General features: G+C 46.9%; 2 protein-coding genes across 6 annotated transcripts in view; one reads left to right on the forward strand and one right to left on the reverse strand.

The window, feature by feature from the left end:
* SYNC (syncoilin, intermediate filament protein) lies at positions 1 to 17,505 on the forward strand. 4 transcript variants are annotated; one of them, XM_032360783.1, is made up of 5 exons: positions 1 to 298; positions 6,423 to 7,575; positions 14,644 to 14,768; positions 14,944 to 15,020; positions 16,161 to 17,505. In XM_032360783.1, exons 1-5 carry the CDS (start codon positions 246 to 248, stop codon positions 16,169 to 16,171), a joined length of 1,419 nt encoding a protein of 472 aa, XP_032216674.1. In that variant the 5' UTR covers positions 1 to 245; the 3' UTR covers positions 16,172 to 17,505. The 4 variants fall into 4 exon arrangements, 3 of the variants coding, with proteins under 3 accessions (XP_032216674.1, XP_032216673.1, XP_032216675.1); XR_004289738.1 differs by having other exon boundaries at positions 14,644 to 15,020; positions 16,161 to 16,182; XM_032360784.1 differs by lacking the exon at positions 14,944 to 15,020 and having other exon boundaries at positions 2 to 298.
* Positions 17,363 to 22,639, reverse strand: part of RBBP4 (RB binding protein 4, chromatin remodeling factor) — a 24,407-nt gene continuing 19,130 nt past the window's right edge. For both annotated transcript variants that reach the window (XM_032360790.1, XM_032360789.1), the window contains exon 12: positions 17,363 to 18,346. In XM_032360790.1, the coding sequence (XP_032216681.1) occupies positions 18,281 to 18,346 (66 nt within the window). In that variant the 3' untranslated portion in view covers positions 17,363 to 18,280. The remainder of the gene's footprint in view (positions 18,347 to 22,639) is intronic.

The following is a 22,639-nucleotide window of genomic DNA, read 5'->3' on the forward strand; positions in this document are numbered from 1 at the left end:
CTCGGGGCCGGCAGATTTGGGAGACGCAGATCGGCCACCCCCCACCCCTGCCCCCGCCCCAGGCCGCACGGCCTGCTCGCTCCTCCTGCGGGCGGGGAGCTGGGGCCAAGTGGGCGCGCCCGGCCCGGGGCGGGCGGGATCCGGTGTCGGCGGCAGCTGCCAGTGCGGCGGGCGCGGGCGCGGAGCAAGCGGCCGGCGGGGCGGGCTATTAATAACGCGGCCGCCCAGCCCGGGGTCGCGCAGCCATGGCAAGCCCGGAGCCCCGGCACGGCGGGGACGGCGCAGCCCAGGCCGCGAGGTAGGACAGTGCAGGGCCCGCGTCGCCGTCCCGTGGGGAGGGGGCGCTGGATGAGCCCCCCACCCCCACCCCCCCGCGAGCGCCTTCTGTCCTGGCTGGGGGTGGTGGGCCAGCCGGGGTGTGGCCCTGGCATCGGGCGTAGCCACCGGCCGAGGGGAGACCGGGGAGGCCCGGGGTCCCGGCACCTCTGTTTGTCCGTGGCTTTTTATAGTGCCCACTCCTCCTCCCGGGGCTGGGTGAGAAGAATCCCTTTCGGACTGGTGGTCATCAACCATCAAATGCCACTGGGCCAGACTGGCCGAGGACGCTCGCTCCCGGCTTTCCTTGAGACCTCACCCCAAATGCAACTGGAGATGGAGGCCTCCGTTTGCTGAATTCGCTGTGTGGAAGGGACTTGGTGCAAGGCTGGGCGGCTGCCAGCTGGGAGTTAGGAGTCTGTTCTGGTGGCTCCTTCTCTCCTGTTTGAGGCCTGGGATGGGGGTGAGGAGGGTCGCCCCTCCCGGAGCAGTAGGGGGGTCCTGGCAGCGGCCTGGGGGCCCTGGAGGGGAGCCCTCCCCCAGTCATCCACACTGTCCTCTAACCACTGCTCAGGGGGAAAGGGCCTGTGGCTCAGGGATTTGGGGCCAATATGGAGGATTTCTGCCCCAGGTCCGACTATAGCCCTGAGAAGGTGGAGGTCCAAATACGCACGCCGTCCCCTCCTTCAGTGTCCCACACAGCACTCAGCGGAGTGTGGTTTTACCCATACAATCACCTGTATTGCCGTGTACACATTCAGGTGCACGCACAGGCAGACACACGCCAACTCCTGCCCGCACTGTGCCACAGACACTCCTGGCCATGGCACTGATGCAGAGCTGGGAGCCTTTGGAGTTCTCTAGGACCCGCAGGGGCTGGCAGGGGCAGGCTGCTTGGTGTCCAAGGAAGCCTGAGGTCAAGGGTCCCAGCTGAGTGGGCTCCTCAGGCCTTGAGCCTCTGCCCATACTCTCCTTTTCCCCAGCTCCTTAGAGAGTGGCAGCTAGCTGAGTGAGGGCAGCATCTAGCAGCGGCCAGACGCTGGGGTGGGGGAGATGAGGTAGCAGTGCTGCCTGGGAGTCAGGGGGATGGGGTTCCACGTCTGGCCAGGCCACTTGACCTTGGGCAAGTTTCCTCTTTGGATCTCAGTGGGCTTCTGCCTGCCTTCCCTCTACAGAGCCCCACCCTGGGGTCCACAGGGAATGAGAACTGTACTTGTCCTTAGGAAATGGGCTCTCAGGGGACACGCCACACTCACTGCTGTAACACAGAGCATTAGGTGCAAAGATGAGCTGTACACAGAGGGCCTTGAGAACGGGATAATGGCTTGTCTGTGAAATACTTTGCAGGAGAGACGTGGTTTGAGCAGGGCTCCAAGGACGAGTAGACACATACGAGCAGGTAAATAAGTCTATTTTGATCGGTAAGCTCCATTAGACCTGCTGTAGCTGTTGCACCTGTTTTATTTTAAATATTTTATTTATTTATTTGACAGAGAGAGACACAGCGAGAGAGGGAACACAAGCAGGACAAGTGGGAGAAGGAGAAGTAGGCTTCCTGCTGAGCAGGGAGCCAGATGCGTGGCTCATTCCCAGGGCCCTGGGATCATGACCTGAGCCAAAGCAGATGCTTGAGGACTGAGCCACCCAGGCGCCCCTGTTGCACCTGTTTTAGAACTCGTGCCTGTTCTGGGAACAGAGGGGTCAGCGGGAGCTCCGGCCAGCCTTGGAGCCGGATGCCATCTTTTCCAGGCTCTGCCACTCACTTACAAGTGGTGGAACTTTGAGTGAGTTCTTTGCTTGGGGCTTCGGTTTCCTCATGTACAAAATGGGGTAAAAGATGAGCATCACATACATGACTATTTGTGTGAACAACTTGGAATGCTGCCTTGAGCGCCGTTCCATCATTCCAGGGGAGATCACTCAGCAAGAGCGTGCGGGGGCCGTCTGCTAGGAAAGTGGGGGCTCTTCTGAGGATCGAAGGGAGGCTGGCTGGCTGAGCAGGTGCAGCATTCCGGGCACCGAGGAGCACTACCTTTCTAGGTAGCACAGGACTGTTTGCTAATCAGATGATGTACAACGCGCTGTATTTTCTCAGCAGGATCCGTTAGACACAGTGGGCTAGGAGTAGGAGGTGTGAAAGTGTTAGTGCATATTCTGGATTGTCAAGCACGGGGTGGGTGGTGGGGAGTAGAGTGAGCTGAGGCTGCGAAGGTATGTTGGGGCCACATCGTTAAGGGCTTTGAACCGATGCTGGGCCGTGGGCTGTGTGTGCGTGAAGTGGGGCGGCAAGGCTATGTTCGAGCAAGCTGTGGCACTGTAGAGAATGGACTGGCGTAAGAAGGAAGAAAGCCCGTTGGAAGGTGGGCATGGGAGTGCCGGTGTGCGAGGGGATGACTTGGAGTAGGGCCCTGGCAAGGGGATGAGGAGGGGACGGAGACTGGAGACTTTCTGAGATCGGTTAGTTCTCAGCGAGTTGGCTCTGCGAGGGAGGGAAAGAGCTGCTTAAGGATTCTTTGCCTCACCCACCTGCTGTATGAGGCTGCGCTTCTCTGCGCCGGAGAACATGGAGGTAGCGAGCCCGGGGAGCTGGGTAGCTTGAGATACCAGGTGACACCAGGTGAAGAGATCTAAACAACACCCTGAGGGATAGGGACAAACCAGGTGACGCTTGGGGCTGTCTCCAAGCTTTAGGTTTCAGTGCAGGTGCTGGGTTCTGGGAGGCCAGTGACGTCGGGGGCCTGGTGAAGCCACACTGGTGGTTTCCCAAGGACCACCGTTGAGACACAGAATGCGAAGACAGGGATTCCTGGGGTGCTAGAGAGGAGGACAGAATACACAACGATTTAGAAGAAATCTGGGGGTGCCTGGGTGGTGTAGTCGGTTAAGCATCTGACTCTTGATTTAAGCTCAGGTCATGATCTCATGGTTGTGAGATCGAGCCCCGCGTTGGTCTCTGTGCTCAGCGTGGATTCTGCTTGAGACTCTGTCTCTCCCTCTGCCTCTGTTCCTCTCCCTACTTGCCCATGCGCGCTCTCTCTCTCTCTCTCAAAATAAATAGATCAAATCTTAGAATAAAAATAATCTGTAGTGGGAACTTGGAGCTAAGATATAGAGCTTAAAACCTGGACATAAGTAGGCTTGTCTTTTATTTTAAGATTTTATTTTTAAGTAATCTTTAAAGATTTTAGTATTTATTTGTCAGAAAGAGAGAGCACGCACAAGCAGGGGGAGCAATAGGCAGAGGGAGAAGCAGGCTCCCTGTTGAGTAAGGAGCCCAATTTGGGACTCGATACCAGGATCTAAGGATTGTGACCTGAGCCAAAGGCAGATGCTTAACTGACTGAGACACTTAGACACCCCACAAGTAGGCTTTTTCAAGACAGAGAAGTTATTATTATTATTTTTTAAAAGATTTTATTTATTTATTTGAAAGACAGATCACAAGTAGGCAGACAGAGAGACAAGGGAGGAAGCAGGCTCCCTGCTGAGCAGAGAGCCCGATGCAGGGCTCGATCCCAGGACCCTGGGATCATGACTTGAGCTGAAGGCAGAGGCTTTAACCCACTGAGCCACCCAGGCACCCCAAGACAGAGAAATTATTTGATACAGGGGCTTTTCATTTATACATTATAGCTAAGGTAGCTTTCCTGAAAACGATACTCAAATTTAGTCTGTCTTCTAACTGGTGCCATGGGGTATCTGAGTTCCCTTGAGCAAACTACTTAATCTCTTTTAACTTCATTTTCCCGATCTGTAAAATGGGGAAAATAAATACAATTACCTCATACAAATGTTATGAGGATTAACTGAGTTGAGAAACATAAACCATTCAGAACACAGCCTGGCACATGTAAGACCTTTATAAGTGTCATTTATTATTGTTATTTCCATGGTATTTTATATTTTCAAAAAATTGCTTAGAGATCCAAGGTAGGTAAAATGCAGTTGAAACAGGAAGGACCAGAGCCATCTGAAGGCCAAAGAAACAGGAGGCTATTCCTTAAGAGGCACTGGTTAAGCTAGCAGGGAGCCGACAGCTGGGTTAAGGAGCTTCTCAGCCAGAATCACAGAATCTGAATTCAGAGTCTTTGACGGGAGCGCCTGGGTGGCTCAGTTGTTGGGCGTCTACCTTCCACCCTAGGTCATGGTCATGATCCCAGGGTCCTGGGATCGAGCCCACATGGGGCTCCCTGCTTGGCAGGGAGACTGCTTCTCCCTCTCCCACTCTCCCTGCTTGTGTTCCCTCTCTCGCTGTGTCTGTCAAAAAAAAAATAAATAAAATCTTAAAAAAAAAGAAAAGAGTCTTTTGACAGACCAGAGGGGCCAATCCTAACAAGATGAGATTTTGTTTCATTTTGTTCTGTTTTGTTTTGGAGTGCGGGGGTGGGGGGGTGGGGGGGGAGGAGGGGAGGTTTGAAGGGGCAGAGGGAGAGAGAGAGACAATCTCAAGCAGGCTCCATGCCCAGAGAAGAGCCCGACGTGGGTGGGGCTCAATCCCACAACCCTGAGATCATGACCTGAGCCAAAATCAAAACTCAGATGCCTAGGGGCGCCTGGATGGCTCAGTGGGTTAAGCCTCTGCCTTCAGCTCAGGGCATGATCTCGGGGTCCTTGGATCGAGCCCCACATCGGGCTCTCTGCTCAGCAGGGGGCCTGCCCCCCCTTTCTCTCTGCTTGCCTCTCTGCCTGCTTGTGATCTCTGTCAAATAAATAAATAAAATCTTTAATTCTTTTTTTTTTTTTTAAGATTTTTTTATTTATTTGTAAGAGACAGAGGGAGAGAGAGTGAGCGAGCACAGGCAGACAGAGAGGCAGGCAGAGGCAGAGGGAGAAGCAGGCTCCCTGCCGAGCAAGGAGCCCGATGTGGGACTCGATCCCAGGATCCTGGGATCATGACCTGAGCCGAAGGCAGCTGCTCAACCAACTGAGCCACCCAGGCGTCCCAATAAATAAAATCTTAAAAAAAAAAAAAAAAAAGACTCAGATGCCTAACCGACTGAGCCACCTCGATGCCCCAAGAAGATGAATGAAGTTTTACAGGAACGAGAGAGTGATTTAAAAGCACTTGGTGTGGAAGTCTTGTGTGTGCATGTGTGTGTGTGTGTGTGTGTGTGTGTGTGTGTGTGTGAAAACTTCTTAAGGCTTTTAGTCAAACTCAGTATTTGCCAACGATATGATAGAGCTGTTCTATACTGGCCTTTAGCAATAGGTGTATAGTGTCCAGAGATTCACTGCTCAGAGCGCACCCAGGTGCTGTTTCCAATACCCATCCCCAAGGAACAGCGACAATTTGGAGCCTAGTCAAAAGGAAGTGACCCAAATAAGGAGGGCACTGGACATTTTGGCATGCATGGAATAATCAAAAGATGTTCGTTTTCTTTAGGTGTCTAAAGAACTTACATGGGAGAGGAGGTAGGTTTGTCTGATCCTAGAAAGAGGAATCAAGCCTAGGTAAAAATTGCAGACAAGGATTGCCTGGGTGGCGCAGTTGGTTAAATATCTGACTCTTGGTTTCTGCTTAGGGTGACCTCAGGGTTGTGAGATGGAGTCCAGGTTGGGCTCTGGGCTCTGCATGGAGTCTGCTTGAGTTTCTCTCTCCTCCTTTTGTTCCTCCCACCATCCTCACTATCTCTCTAAAACAAATAAATCTTTTTTTTTTTTTTTCCCTAAAGACCATTTATTTGACAGAGAGCACAAGCGGGGAGCAGCAGGCAGTGGGAGCAGGGAGCCTGACGGGGGGCTTAATCCCCGGACCCTGGGATCATGACCTGAGCTGAAGGCAGATGCTTAACTGACTAAAGCAGCCAGCTGCCCCTAAAATAAATTAAAAAAAAAAATCGCAGAGAAGGTTTTACTTCAGCGCTAGAATTTTCTTATGACAGTGGAACAAATAGTGGTGGCTCAGGTGTGAGTTTCTTGGCCTTGAAGGTCTAAACACTGACATCACGGGGGTGTTGTTGAGGGATCTGAGCTATGCGTGGAAGGGGACAGACTGATGGGAGAGAGCAGACAAGTGCTCTCTGAGATGTGGGAACCGGATATGGATATAACCCTAATGGTTGCTGGGATGGTGGCTGTCCTCTCACTTTAAGTCATTTCTCTTGCAGGGAGACAAGAGCAGAAGCCACTTCTCCTCTTGAAGAGGAGAGCTTGGAATCCCCCCATGAGCCCAGGACTCTGGACCCAGAAGTGACTCTGTCTTTGAAGGGGACCTTGAACTTAGAGGACATTCTCTACCTGGGGGACACAGGTGACCTTGATGAGCTAGACGAGATACTGTGTGTGGAAGAGACGGAGCAGCCTGAGGAGACCCTGTACATCGAGGAGACCAGGCAGCCAGGTGAGGCCCTGCACGTGGACGAGCCTGTGAAGCCAGAGGAGATCCCCGGTGTGGAAGAGCCCGCGCAGCCAGAAAAGAGCGCAAGCCCAGAGCAGACCGGTGATGGGGGAGAGACGGTCACGTGCGAGGAGAAACCCAGCCCTGAGGAGGGCCTCAGCACCGGGCTGAGTGCCAGCACCGAGAGCCTAAGCATAGAGGACCTGGAACTGCTGGAGCAGCGTTTCCAGCAGTGTGTGCAAGCCGTGGCCCAGCTGGAGGAGGAGCGGGACCAGCTCATCCACGAGCTGGTGTTGCTCCGGGAACCAGCCCTGCAGGAGGTGCAGCGGGTCCATGAGGACATCCAGGTGGCCTACAAGCGGCACGCCCAAGCCGAGCTGGAGAGGGACGGGCTGAGGGAGGAGATCCGGCTGGTCAAGCAGAGGCTCTTCAAGGTGACCAAGGAGTGTGTGGCCTACCAGTACCAGCTGGAGTGCCGCCGGCAGGACGTGGCCCAGTTCAACGAGCTGCGGGAGGCGCTGACCGCCCGGGCGGCCCAGCTCTCTGAGGAACTGGCTGGGCTCCGCGAGGCCTACCAGAAGCAGAAGGAGCAGTTACGGCAACAGCTCGAAGCACCGCCAAGCCAGAGCGACGGGCACTTTCTGCAGGAGAGCCGGCGGCTCTCCGCCCAGTTTGAGAACCTCATGGCTGAGAGCCGCCAGGGCCTGGAGGAGGAGTACGAGCCTCAGCTGCTGCGCCTCCTGGAGAGGAAGGAGGCGGCAGCCAAAGCCCTCCAGAAGACCCAGGCGGAGATCCAGGAGATGAAGGAGGCCCTGAGACCCCTGCAGGCAGAGGCCCGGCAGCTGCAGCTGCAGAACAGGAACCTGGAGGACCAGATCACGCTCGTGAGGCAGAAGCGGGATGAGGAGGTGCAGCAGTACCGGGTAGGCCCCCCGGGCGCCCCAGAAGTGCAGCCCGTTAGTTAGCCGGGGGCAGGAACCGATGACCCAATCAGTGGCCTTGTAGGCACTCCAAAGGCTCCTCTCCCGCAAGGGATGTACGCCCCCCCCCAAAGATGAGACAGGCTCAGTGTGCTGGTCTGTCTCTCTGACCCTGATGTCTGTCTGACCCTGTCTGTCTGACCCAGTGCACGTTCCACCTTACAGAATCACGCTTGGGTAGAGAGAGCCAGAGGGGCGGAGGCTAGGCGGGATGTTCCTTCTCTCCTTCCCTCTGTACTGCCCCTCGGGTCCTACCTGTCCCATCTCTGCCTGAAGCTTCCCAGTTGTAAAACTGGGATGAGGGACACTTGGCGGGCTCTGTTTGGTAGGGCACACAACTCTCCATCTCAAGGTTGTGAGTTCGAGCCCTACACTGGGTATAGAGATTTCTTTTTCCTTTTTCTTTCTTTCTTTTTTTTTTTTTTTAAGATTTTATTTATTTATTTGCAGACAGACATCACAAGTAGGCAGAGAGAGAGGAGGAAGCAGGCTCCCCACAGAGCAGAGAGCCCAATGCGGGATCCCAGGATCCCAGGATCCTGGGGATCATGACTGGTACCAAAGGCAGAGGCTTTAACCCACTGAGCCACCCAGGCGCCTCAGTATAGAGATTTCTTAAAAACACACACAACTGGGATGAAATCTATAAAGCTCTATTCCTCATTTTTTTTTGTGCTTTGTCACCATTTCACTTGCATTTGAGTTACTTCTGATTAAGTCTGAATCAGTTCTTTTTTTTGTTTGTTTTTAAGATTTTACTTATTTGCTTGTCAGACTGAGAGCACGCACAAGCAGGGGTTGCTGCAGGCAGAGGGAGAAGTAGACTCCCTACTGACCGGATGTGGGACTCCATCCCGGCACTTTGGGATCATGACCTGAGTTGAAGGCAGACACCTAACCTACTGAGCCACCCAGGCGCCCCCAATCTCTTTATAGACAGAGAGGGATATAAACACTAAGTTGAAAACACAATTTTGTTTGTCTCTCCCACAGACTGTGAGCTTTCAGAAGGGAGTATGGTTTACTTATTTCTGCCACTCCAGCTCAGAGGACACATCAGTTTAATGCTGACGTAAGCATCACTGACCACTGGGAAAGCCCCTCAAAGCAGTATTTTCCTCTTTTGAAACACACATTCCTTCGGATAAACTTAAAAAGCTTATGCCCTTCCGGAGATTCTCATACATCCTACAAGGAACAAATCCTCTGTTGAAAATGGCTGCATTCACTTCATTCAAGATTTTGTCAAGCTTTCTGTAGCTTGTATTACGACAGCAAAGGGGTTTTCGGTCCTAATAGTGAATATATTGTGTACTACCCTCAGTAACCCCCCCCCCACTGCTTTTTTAATTGGTTCACAATCTAGTGAAGGAGTTTTATTTATTTTTAAATAAATACTATCCTTTCTTTTTAAGGTTTTATTTATTTATTTGAAAGACAAAGATCACAAGCAGGCAGAGAGGCAGGCAGAGAGAGAGGAGGAAGCAGGCTCCCTGCCGAGTGGAGAGTCCGATGCAGGGCTCGATTCCAGGACCCTGGGATCATGACCCCAGCCAAAAGCAGAGGCTTTAACCCACTGAGCCACCTAGGCGCCCCAATAAATACTATCCTTAACAGTTTGTACTCACACAGACATTAATATTTGTAACCCGGGGGAGAAAGTAGCATGTGGGATTTAAGAGAGGTGAAGATAAGAGTGCTATAGGATATGGGCGCCTGGGTGGCTCAGTGGGTTAAGCCTCTGCCTTCGGCTCAGGTCATGATCCCAGGGTCCTGGGATCGAGCCCCGCATCGGGCTCTCTGCTCCGCGGAGGGCCTGCTTCCTCCTCTCTCTCTGCCTGCCTGCCTCTCTGCCTACTTGTGATCTCTGTCTGTCAAATAAATAAATAAAATTAAAATAAAAAAAAAAAGAGTGCTATGGGATAATGAAATTATTTTAGTCATCGGTTAAGTCACAGAACACTTCATAGAATAACAGGTGTTATTTGAGTTGGGTATTGAAGTTTAGGCAAGATCTAGACCAGTGCTGTCCAAAAGAAGTACGCAAGCCACATACAGAATTTTAAACTTTCTAGTAGCCACATTGAAACAGTAAGAAATAGGTGAAAGTAATTTTGATATATTTAGCACAAGATATGCAAAATATGTAGAGACTTGGCTCCATGTGAGAGTTGAAAAACTGAAAGCTGGGGTGCCAGAGTGGCTCAGGTCATGATCCTGGGGTCCTGGGATTGAGCTCCATGTCAGGCTCCTTGCTCAGCGGGGAGTCTGCTTCTCCCTCTGCCCCTCCCCCCACTCATGTACGTATATATATGTGTGTGTGTGTCTCCCCCTCTCTCTAATAAATAAATAAAATCTTAAAAAAAAAAAAAACCCCAAAAACCTGAAAGGTGATTTGAACTGGAAAGGCAGGTTGGGTAGTCTGAAATCCAGACTAGGGAATGTGGATTTCCTTCAGCAGACGGCTGTATCAGTAAAGGTATTTGATTTAAGGGAGTGACAAGACTGCCTCTCTGCTTTTAGAAAAAGTACTGGTAGCAGTGTGCAAAAATGGGCCGGAGACCTAGAAGCTAGGGGACTAATGAGGAAGCTATGATAGGTAAGAGGAAAAAATGATAGTGGGAATACGAGGAAGGGGAGGGATTCAAGAACAAATGCAGGATAAATGTGGCCACCGACTAAAGAGGGTTGAGGTGAGAAGTCACCAGGGGTGTTGAGACCTCAGGCAAGGCCAGCTGGGACAGTGGTACCATCAACAGGGAATCCTCTGGGGGTGCTTTTTTGTTTTTTAAAGATTTGAGAGTGTATGAGCAGGGGGAGGAGCAGAGGGAGAGGGACAAACAGACTCTGTGCTGAGTGCAGAGCCAGACTTGGGGTTCGATCTCGCGACCCTGAGCCAAAATCAAGAATCAGGCACCCAACCCAACCGACTGAGCCACCCAGGTGCCCCCTCTGGGGAAGTTTTCTGACACAAAATGAGGGTTGTGCGGTTTCCTACCCTCCCCCACCCTCCTGCCATGATTTTCATCTCTGAACTGGCTTTGTTTCAGATTTGATGGTCAGTGCAGCTTCCCAAAGATCATTTTATGAAAAACAATCTTGATGAAATGTCTCCTACTGCTGTATCATAATGTGGGAATCAAGGTCTAAGTGAGCAATTTCTTCTTTCTGAAATGGCTTCCCGGACTGCCAAAGGTCACTTACAGCACTGGACTACTTTTCAAGGGTACCCTTCACTCTTGTGGTTGTAAACTTTGCCTCTTTCATCGCCATTATCTGTTCATTCAACAAATACTTTCTTAGTGCCTACTTACCATGTGGCAGGCAGTGAGCTAGGTACTGGCAGAAGAGAGGAGATGAGAAATGGGGGCGGGGATATATAGTTTATAGTCAGTATTTATAGTCCTGGAAGGATACTGGATAAAATGAATACATTTCATAAAATCTAAGACACTTGATTTTCTTAAGATTTTACTTATTTGAGAGAGAGAAGGAGAGAGAGAGAGAGCAGAGGAGGAAGAGCGTGGGGGGGGGGGGCGGCAAAGGGAAGAGAAGCAGGCTCTCCACTGAGCAGGGAGCCCCATGTGGGTGGGACCTGATCCCAGGACCCTGAGATCACGACCTGAGCTGAAGGCAGATGCTTAACTCACCAACTAGGCCACCCAGGCACCCCTAAGACAATTGATTTTAAGATGCACCCTGACCTGAGATGTTAAAATGTGAAAGCCTCAGAATCAATGAAATTAATATTCTTCAATCTAATAAACACTGTGATAGTTGTAGGAATAAGGCATTATACCAGTGAAGTAGATATAATTACCCCTGCCTGGGGAAGCACAGGGGAAATTTCATGATTAACAATAGTTGGCATGTATTTTTATTTCTTTACATGTATTAATTCATTTACTCCTCACCTGTCTGTGAGTTAGGTATGAATTTGTCATTGGTCACCAGAAAAATGAGAAGAGATGAGACAGAGAAATTAAGTCATTTGTTCAGGGTTGTATGGCTAGAAAGTGATGGAAGGACTCTGACCTTGTGCAATCTAGCTAAAGTTCACATTCAACTTCACAAGGTGTTTGAGCTGAGCCTTGAATACATTCATTGGGTAGACAAGGGAAAGGCATTCCAGGCAGAGGAACAACTTACACAAAAGCGTGGAAAAACAAAAAGACATTGTTAAGGGAAGTGAGCTCAGTGTAGTTGAATCATATGTAAGCAGTAGACAGATGTGGCTGGAGAGGTGGACTGGGACCAGACTGTAATTCAGTCAGTGGTTTTCAAAGATTTTTATTTATTTATTTGACAGAGAGAGATCACAAGTAGGCAGAGAGAGAGGAGGAAGCAGGCTCCCTGCTGAGCAGAGAGCCCGATGAGACTTGATCCCAAGACCCTGAGATCATGACCTGAGCCGAAGGCAGCGGCTTAACCCACTGAGCCACCCAGGCACCCTCAGTCAGTGGTTTTCAAAAAAAAGTTTTTCTCCAAAGCCACAGACCCTTTTCCCCAAACAGAATCTTACATGGAAAGGTAAAAGCAAGGAGCCACTTTCTGTGGCAAGGGCACTTCAATATGGCTTCCTCCCGGGGTTTCATGGAGAAGTTTGAGGACCACTGAAGAGCCATTAGATAGGATGGCAGCAAAGTGAGCTGTAGAGCATAAGCTCTAAGCCAGGGGCAAATCCTGGCTCTACCACTTCTTTTTTAAGTTTTGTTTCACTAATCTCTATACCCAACATAGGGCTTGAACTCATGACCCTGAGACCAAGAGCTACTTGAGCGACTCTTCCCGTTGAGCCAGCCAGTCACCCCTGGCTCCACCACTTCTAACTGGGAAACTCTGGACAAATTACTTAATCTGTGACTGCTGTCCCTCACATGTGCCCCGGGATTAGTAGTAATACACGGCACAGGGCTGGTGCAGCGGATGAACTAGGTAATGTTTGTGAAGCCCTTGCAATGGTGCCTGGCACATATGTACATGCTCTTAAAAACAGAGTGAGTGGGATGAACTGAAAGAGCCTGGAAAGACCACTCATGAGGGAGAGATAATGTAAGATACATGAAGTAAAATATTTGGGTAGGATTTGGTGACTGGTATAGTAGGCGGAACGAGGAACTTGCTGAGAATGTTGTTGAGGTTTTTAGCTCAATTTGGGAGGTCACTTATGCTGAACTATGGAATGTCTACTGTCTACACATTTCACATCAAGCATTGTGGGTAGGGTGCTAAGACAGAAACCTACAATCTGACTGGGAGTTAGACATGAATAAAAAAGATAGTGACAACACAGCAGATGCTGTCTAGGTGACAGGCCCTATTTCTCGTACTCGAGAGCCACATGAGGCCCGTAGTGGCTTCCATACCACATAGTGCAGGCTACAGCAAAGTTTGTATGGAAGAGTAACATTTGTTCCAGTTCGAGGTAAGGGTCAAACCAGAGGGGGTCTGAATGGCAGACTAAAGAGGTGGAAAGCCTTTGAAAGACTGAAATGATAAAGCAGTTTTTAGAAAGTGAATCTAGTTGGCGCTACACAGCATTGAGACTGGATGTCTTTTAATGCCAGTCGCTATGGCAATATTTACTTCCTTCTGTGACATCGTTCCTGTCAATTTATCACTCATGGTACAGATTGCCTTCCCAGGCGTGTACTTTAACGCCTCGCCAAAATACAGGTTTGCTGGCGATCTCTGGGAGGCTTGGGAAATTGGGGCAGAGAGGTATGCAGATGCTTCCCTTCAGAAGACAGCTTAGATGGTACGGTTGCATCTCTGTGTGGTGCCAGAGTATGGCTAAGGCACTAAAAAAAGGCCTTTTGATAAGGTTGGTGGAAGTCGGGATTCGGCGAGTATCAAACGCCACAGATTGCTGTGCCACAAGCCCACCAAGGATGGCTCAGAGAACCAATTATTTGGATCCTTCTAGTAACAGCATGTACCCAAACTGGATTCCTATCTTCTTATTCTTCAAAATCTGAGGTGAAGTCATTACCCCTTTAAAATAGACATTCTGACTTCAACCTTCGCTTCCCATCTCCCTCAGTCTGTGGAACAAGGATCCACGCCAGCTAGCAACTATGCCAGAGACGGACTTGCTGACATCTTCCTTACCTCACTCCTCAGGCATTAATTCGAGGCAGAAACAGTTTACAGAACATATCCTGTCTGGGTCTGGCAGAATGGGAAACAGTTATCTTAAGGCTCCTGAGGGCCTCCAGGGCATTGCTTCTTCATCTTCCAACTTAGCACTTTGGAATGAATTCAGTCTTTTAGTATAATGAGTACAGGATATAGGAAATTAACAATTATGACAGCCAACATCCTTATAAAGCCCCTATTTGCATAGGATGTTACAGTTAAGTACCAGGTAGCACGATCTTGGAGTTCAAGGAGGTTCAAATATGAAACTTGTATTTACTGTTTTCCTATGAACAACTGGACTTCTAGTAGTTGAACTCTTCTGGAATTAGTTAATAATTGCTTACAAAGAATTGATTTCTTTTTGTCTTTTGAAAGTAAGCCCAACATGGGGCTCGAACTTAGAACCCTGAGATCAAGAGTCACATGTTCCACAGACTGAGCCAGCCGGGGGCCCAAAGACTTAGTTTAAGTTAAATTAAGTCGCAGATGATATAAAAACGGATTATCCTAACAGAAATAAACCTGCACAGAGGCAGAGGTCCATAAAACTCTCAGCACACCGATGAGAGGACCAAAATCCTCCCCCACACTTAACACTGCAAAACAAACAAAAATCCTCTGAGCACCCACCCACCCAGTGCAGGATTCTATTAAACAGTCATCTGCAGGTACAGACGAGACTCCTGTCAGGTCCCCATCGGCAAAAGCAGGATCGCTCTGTCCAAACGCCTCTTTGAACTTGTTTCTCAACCTCAGCACTGGTGTGAAGGTTAAACCATGTGTAAGAAAGTGCTTTATCAACTGTACCGGACAGTGTCCGTTGTGGTACTGTTCTGCTCCTTAGAGACGTTCTTGCCCTTCCCGCTGCAGGAACAGCTGGAGGAAATGGAAGAGCGACAGAGGCAGTTGAGGAGCGGCCTGCAACTCCAGCAGCAGAAGAACAAAGAGCTGGAGCAGCTGCGGATCAGCCTCGCCGGAGAGCTCTCTACCTATAAGTCAGTTCTCGCCGGCGCCCCGCTTTTAACCGACGCTGGCAGAGGGGATGGTGGGGAGGGCAGGTGTTGCTCAGGGGAAATTTCACTGAGCAGGGAAAAGCAGAACAACAGCTTGGGACAATATTCGAATTGTGCTCACCCATGACAGATGGAAAACGGATCTCTTTTTTTAAAGGGCTATGCTACCCAAGAGCCTGGGACAGGCTAACGCTCCCACTTCTCAGGCAGGTGGAACGGAGACTCAGTCCCAAGGTGATCCTTGAGGGTACAAGAGTGGTGTTTGCCCTGTTGCTGCTTCTAACAATACTAATGCCTTAAGAAAACTTAGAGTGTGTCCAATGACAAGTCAGGTAGGAATAATGCGTACCTCCACATTGCCTGGTTTAAGCGTTCAGGGGTCACTTGGAACGTTTCGGTTTCTAGCAGGACTCAAAATATGCTCTAATTATTGCCAGGAATTCGGTAACAGGATGACACATCCGGGCTCTATGCATTCTTACTTTCCTTGGCCTATCCTACCCCATCTGCTATTCATAAATAGCTTCCTTAGAATAGCAGAGAAGAGAGTTATGCTACCTAATTCAGACTATGACAAAGGAGGCCAAAAGGCTAAATTAATCTGTAAGTCATAAAAAAAGGCTCAAGTGGGTGTTGTTTATAGCCTGTGGGACAGGATTACTGCTTAATATAGGAAACAAGCAATATACCTATCCATTAATTTCTTTATATACTAATGTTCTTATATTCTGTATAAAGTCCTAGATTCTCTCGAATAAAGAAACTAAGGAAAAAAGGTCTGGGTCAAGTTGTATACTAGACAGATGCCCATAAATCTTATTCTTAATTTCCCAGTTAATCTTGTGTCTTGGATACAAACTCACAAATAACAATTATTAACCAATACTTTTCCTAACTTACTAGCATTTTTTCTTTTACCGTGTTTTATCCGGGCATGACTGATTATGCTTATTGTTTGGGAGATTAGAGAACCTTGTAATTGAGGAAAATGATATGTCAAACACCTTTGTGCAGATCAGATTAAAAGTACAATAGGCAAAGGACAACAACTCCTCTTAACGAAACGAAACTACAGAATCCCAGTTACTCTAATACCCATGTAAGGTTAACCTGGGCAGAGAAAATCTCTAGCTAGCCCCTCTCATCACCACCACACAGGTTACCATTCATTCTGTTCTGCAAATAAGAGGCACCCAAATAGGCATTTGGCAAGGAGAAATGCATCCCTAATCCTATGTAAATCACACTCTAGCAATCTCTTCCCAATTTAGCACTAACTAAACTTCAGAAGTTCATTGGCATGAACTTTACACTGTATTATTTCAAGTTGACCCAAGTATGAACTTATTTTTTTGTCTTTTCTCAATTTTACAGGGGCTGTTTAGAAACGTATGGCCGAATCTGTAACCCAGAAACAACAGCAAAAAACTTTTTAGCAAAGGATAAATAAGTACCCTTTGGACATACTTTTTTCCAGAGAAGGGAGTGCCAAGGACTTGGCAAGCAGTTCACCCTGGGAATGTTACAAATACTGGCTGACCTGTTTAAAAAGAGTTGAAGGCTGGCTGGAGGCAGAATGCCATCAGTCAGGACTTAGGTGGAGTCTAGTTCATAGGCTGCTGGTACCAATCTCTGTGCATGCAGGAATGGAAAAATGAGCCTTCTGTCCTCTGGCAGCAACTCCCACGTGCACAGAGTAAAGGATGGATGTATGGACAGACACACTTTAGTGTTGTGAAGAATGTATCTTGCCTTGTGTTGACCCAAAACAAAAACCTTTTTTTGGAGGTAGGGTCAAAAAGGCAGCCGACTTTCATGATATGGGTTTACAATTTGAATTCCTTTGTGCCATGAGTGTTAGACTTTAAAATGAATTCTTTTACAAAGTTTAAGTCTGTGTGGACTCATACAGTTTACTCCTGTGTCAAGATAATTTTCACTACACTCTAAAAGAACTACTGACTTGGAAAAAAGAAACCAATCTAGATTTGAACTGAAAGGTTTAAGGGTACTGATATTTTCCCAAAGACTGTGCTCATGAAAATGATTTTCAGTCAGTGATGTATTCCTTTAAACTGAGTGACTGGCAAAGAGCCAGGCATTTTATCTGGTTATGGCACTTGGTGATAAAGGCTTTCAAGAGTCTATTATTTGTAACTTCTAAATACAGGCCCCAGTGAAAAACATACTGGGGAGATTCAACCTCTCTATGGGAAAAGGTTCAATCAAACACCTTTTCCAAATTTAAAGTCTGCCTTAAATGCTCTCTGCCACATTGCCTTTGACAGTCTTAGAAGTCCATGTAGTTCTCTAGGGACAGACTTCAAAAAGATGTTTTGTTATCAAAGACTAGTCCGTGTACCTCTGGCTCAGTGTTTTATGTCTTGCACTTTCCCTGGGAAGGAGTGAAGCTCTTCTATCGCTCTGGGTTTATTATATTTAATTCTGCTTTTGATAGTCAAAGACCATATACAGTAAAACAGTCCTCTGAAAAACTGTTCGAGAAGCCAGACTGGTGTTTGATGAATGTTATATACCAAAAAAAAAAAAAAAAAAAACCACCCATTGGCATGGGGTTACGTAGAAAAGCAATTTATTCCATTATAAGCACTTACACAGTTAGTCATGGAGAGTAACAGGCCTGCTGGTGAAACAGGTCACCCAAAATAGAGATGGTACCAAACTAGTGGTCAAGGACTAACTCCTAAAAAAAAAAAAAAGCAACACTTATCCAGGATTAATTTAATTTTAAAAACAAATACAAGCTATCAATTCACTCTTCTCAACTCAACTGGACAGTCTACCTGTGGTATGACTGTCAGGTAAAAACATACATCTTTACAACTTGGTGGTCCCAAGTTTTTTAAAAAAACCATTTCACAGAAAGGAAAGAAATATGAAAACAGCTCAAGAAATACACTAACAAGCAAAAATATATGGGGAAAGAGGAACACATAGTTTTGACTTAACTGAAGAAACTGAGAGGAGACTGGTCTACATAGGGAAATGTGCATCCTGGAAAGTCAGGTGTGAAAACTTTAGAATAGGAATTTATATGACTTGAATCTCCCCCATTTCCTGAATAAAAACAACATCTTGTGGTATTTATACTTCATGGCTCAGACACCTACCTCACTTGGCTCTATCCTTCCTCACTTTAGCCTTTGCTTAAAAGGAGTCTGTAAAACTTGGGGATATAGCCTAAGAAGAAAAATAACCACACCCAATATTCCCCTTTCTGTGGCTACGTTAAACCTTTTGTTACTAGAAAATTCCTGAAGAAAATTTAAATATAAGTCTGTGGCTTTACTGAATCAAGTCCCCCAGTTAATATTTAGAAAACACCCTCTGTTTGGGCTAGTAACATCGTTGATGGTACCTATCATAGAGGGATAGCCAAACAAAGTCTGTGTCTCAAAACCAGTGTTAAATCAATCTCAGGGTTGAGAGGGGGAAAAAAGGGGAGTCTAAAATCACAAGAAGTGCAGACATATCTAGGACCCTTGTCCTTCTGGATCCACGCTTCCTTCAGGATCTTCATCATTGTAAATGTTCTCTGCCTGCCCAAAAACAAGAAAAGGATATTTAGTAAACATGAAGGATACTTCTTGAAGTTAATGTTTCAAAAACAGAGGTGGCCAGGGAGAGAGACTGTGAGCCACAGTCTCTGTAGCAACTATTCAACTCTGCAGCTGCTGCATGAAAGCAGCCAGGGACCATCTGAAAATGAATGGGTATGGGTGGCTGTGTTCCAATAAAAACAGGCAGCTGGCCCACAGGCCAACTAGATTAGGACATTCCCACAAAACTGAAGTATGGTAACTGTTTGTCCTGATACTCAACCTTCAGGAGTCCTTCTACTGGATATTACTGACAAGAGTCAGAACGTAAAAACAATACAAATGTCCATCAAATGACCAATGAGTAAATAAAAATGTTACCTGGCAATGAAAAAAAAGCTAGTCACATATTGCATTATTTAATTTATACTAAGTGTCCGCAACAGACAAATCCATAAAGTAGCCTGGGGGTTGCTTAATGCTGGGAGGACTGGAGGAAAATGGGGAGTGATGCTTAATGGGTAAGGGGTTTTTCTGAGGGATGAATTACTGTGATGATGGTTGTATAATTCTGTGATTATGGTTAAAAAAAATTAGAAAGTCTTCATTAAGAGCGCCCCCTCAAACCATGTTTTTTTTTTTTTTTTTTAAAGATTTTATTTATTTATTTGACAGAGCGAGATCACCGTAGGCAGAGAGGCAGGCAGAGAGAGAGAGAGGGAAGCAGGCTCCCTGCCGAGCAGAGAGCCCGATGCGGGACTCGATCCCAGGATCTCGAGATCATGACCTGAGCCGAAGGCAGCGGCCTAACCCACTGAGCCACCCAGGCGCCCAAACCATGGGTTTTAAAATCAATTTATAAATATATATTTTTTTCAATTTATAAATATTTTTAAAAGAAAACTGCTCTAGCATAAACTCTACTTCTGTTCCTCGATGAAAACCTTGCATCCAAAGGCATAATCCGAGATAGAGAAAACACTTTCATTTGCGCAGTTTACTGTTCTACTTAGTATCTACTACCCACAAATCACTAGGCTACGTGCTGCAAAGGATGGGATAGTCTTTTTTTTTTTTTTTTTTTAAAGATTTTATTTATTTATTTGAGAGAGAGACAGTGAGAGAGCATGAATGAGGAGAAGGTCAGAGAGCAAAGCAGACTCCCCATGGAGCTGGGAGCCTGATGCGGGACTTGATCCCAGGACTCCAGGATCATGACCTGAGCCGAAGGCAGTCGTCCAACCAACTGAGCCACCCAGGTGTCCCAAGGACGGGATAGTCTTATCTTTAAAGAGCCTGTGATCTGACTGGAAAAGTATACATTTGTGTGATGTTTTCTGATGACAAATGTGTAGTGTCTTTTTCACCCAATCGGCTGTCCAACAATTCAATTCAATCCAATCCTGACACTAACTGCACGTGAAAGTAGTGTTAGACCCCATAGGTTAAGGGGCTAGTCCCACAAGACTATGATCCTCGCTTTAGAGGCCAGCATCAAGCCCGGAGTGCTCAGACTACCCATGCACTTCTGCCCAACTTGGTTATCAACTCAGGTGTTCCCACACGCCAACCCACCCCCACTCCTCGCCCCCTTAGGGTTGATGATTCGCTGCAATGACTCATGGAATCCTGAACATGCTTTACTTACTATTACCAGTTTACTACACGCCTTACAACTCAGAAGAGCCAACTGGCAGTGAAGCACAGGGCGAGGTGAGAAGGGAATACAAAGCTTCTAGGTCTTCTCTGGGTAGCTAGCCATCAATATACCCAACAGTCCAGAAGCTCATCGAATCCAGAGGTTACACAGAGCCTTTTCGAGAGTTTTACACAACTCAATCCCTTCTGCCTGTGGGTAGGAGGGACTGTAAAGTTTTCTAATCACCTGTTTGGTCTTTCAGGAGACCAGCCCTATCCCGAGGCTTTCCAGGGGCCCTAAGTTACCTCCTTAGCCTAAACTCAGGTGTGGCCAAAAGGGGCTCCTTATAAACAGCAACAGAGACTTCTATCACTCAAGATAACCCCAAGGGTTTTAGGAACTTGGACAAAGACCAAATTGTTACTTGTTTTATAATTCTTTTTTATTTTTTCTTTTACCACCATTCTAAAAAAACTTGAGTCAAGAACACCCTGGCCTGAAGGTGATGTAGTTCGATCTCCTACATTCCCATGGCAACTACTAAAATATCTTTAAATGACAGGCTACTCAAGGCAGCACAATTCACCTTCCTGTCAGAACTCTTAACTTTTTATATTAATTATACGTGGGTGTATTACAAGGAAAAAGATAAGGTAGATTTTCTGTTTACACATGTAATATACATTTACTATTACAAATTTTAATATTGAAAGGTATAAAGAAGATATCCAAAAACTCCCTAAATATACCAACCACATTATGGCAAATAAGCTGCTGCTTTTTTTAAACGCCCTTAAAAAAAAAAAAAAAATTTATTTATTTGAAAGAATCAGAGAGACCACGAGGTGGGGAAAGGTCAGAGGGAGAAGCTGACTCTCTGCCAAGCAGGGAGCCCGATGCGGGACTTGATCCTAGGACTCCAGAATCATGACCTGAGCTGAAGGCAGTCACTCAACCCAGTGAGCCACCTAGGGCTCTGCAAACAAGCTTCTAAACAATTACATATAATTAAATTCAAGACTAGCTACAATAATTTTTTTTTTAATATTTTTAAAAAAGATTTTATTTATTTATTTGACAGAGAGATCACAGGTAGGCAGAGAAGCAGGCATAGAGAGAGGGGGAAGCAGGCTCCCCGCTGAGCAGAGAGCCCAATGCAGGGCTCGATCCCAGAACCCTGGATCATGACCCGAGCCGAAGGCAGAGGCTTTAACCCACTGAGCCACCCAGGCGCCCCAATAATTTTATTTTTGTTTAAAAAGATTTTATTTATTTATTTGAGAGGATGGGGTGGGGAGGAGAGCACATGTGTGTGTGAGCAAGCGAGGATGAGCAGGGTTAAAGTGGGCAGAGGGAGAAGCAGACTCTCCACAGAGCAGGGAGGCGAATATGGGGCTTGATCCCAGGACCTTGGGATCATGACCTGAGCTGAAGGCAGCTGCTTAACCAACTGAGCCATCCAGGCACTCTTAGCTACAATAATTTTAATATGAGGAACTATAACATGCCATTGTTCTATAATCTGCTTTTTTCCTACTTCATGTCATGACTATCTTATAAAGAAGTCTGGATATACCATATAATTTGTAAATCTCATAGGCCACAAAAACTCATTTCTTTTTCATTTTATTTCTTTAACTTTGATTAATAGTGCTATTCTTTAAGAAAGTTGTTTCAAAGATTTAAAAAAATCTGACAGAGCATGCACGCACATACAAGCAGAGGGAAGAGCAGAGGGAGAAGCAGCAGCAGGCTTTCTGCTGAGTCGAAGGCAGCAGCTCAATCAACAGCCACCCATGCATCCTAAAGAAATTCTGATTATTAAAATACTTTTCCTCATATTGAGCCAAAAACTTTCTTCTGGAGATTATTCCTGCCTCTAGATCTATGCTAAAACAACAAAAACTTTTTTTCAAATATTTTCATTAATCAGGCTACCATCATTCAAGTTATGCAATAAAGTAAAAAAATTGTGGTACAAAAATACACATCAAATTGCCATCTTAACCATTTTTAAGTGTACAGGGCATTAAGTCCATTCACCCTGTGTGCAACTATCAACCACCATCCAACTCCAGAAGGCAAGTGCTTCTTATATTGCTCTATGTTATACATTACAGTTATCTTTATTAAATTCCAAACACTTCGGAAATTCAAAAAAGGGTAACACCTCCCATCTAGGGTATAAAGAACAGGGAAGTTTTTGGAATCTAGTAATATTTCACAGAGAAATGGCAGTATCTGATGCTGTACCATTGTGGTAGAAACTGTGCGAGGCATGTTCAAAGCCACAAGTCACTTCAAAGGAATGACCATTCCCAAAGATTCAACTGCTAGTAGTGGGGAAAGGAGGAGGCCAGCAAGGAGGCTACTGCCATAGTTTAGCAAGTAGTAATGAGAACCTGACGAAAGAGCCAGGGTGTGAAGTACAAACCGGAAAGCTGGGCACTAAGTGTTTACCTGTAAGATGAGTACAGATACAAGAAACAATGCAGACAGACAATGCAAAATCTGGTAAGTAAACGAGAACTAGAGGTAAACAGATAATCAAGAACTCTTGAGGGGCGCCTGGGTGGATTAAAGCCTCTGCCTTCTGCTCAGGTCATGATCCCATGGTCCTGGGATCAAGCCCCTCATCAGGCTCTCTGCTCAGC

Source organism: Mustela erminea, chromosome 10 (assembly GCF_009829155.1).
Source record: "Mustela erminea isolate mMusErm1 chromosome 10, mMusErm1.Pri, whole genome shotgun sequence".
NCBI lineage: Eukaryota > Metazoa > Chordata > Mammalia > Carnivora > Mustelidae > Mustela > Mustela erminea.

What these genes read in the sequence shown, in the direction of transcription:
- SYNC (XM_032360782.1), top strand. Translation starts at nt 246, where the DNA reads ATGGCAAGCCCGGAGCCCCGGCACGGCGGGGACGGCGCAGCCCAGGCC. An exon ending in GGCGCAGCCCAGGCCGCGAG is followed by an intron (nt 299 to 6,422) that starts GTAGGACAGTGC and finishes TTTCTCTTGCAG; the next exon opens with GGAGACAAGAGCAGAAGCCA. An exon ending in AGGAGGTGCAGCAGTACCGG is followed by an intron (nt 7,576 to 14,643) that starts GTAGGCCCCCCG and finishes TTCCCGCTGCAG; the next exon opens with GAACAGCTGGAGGAAATGGA.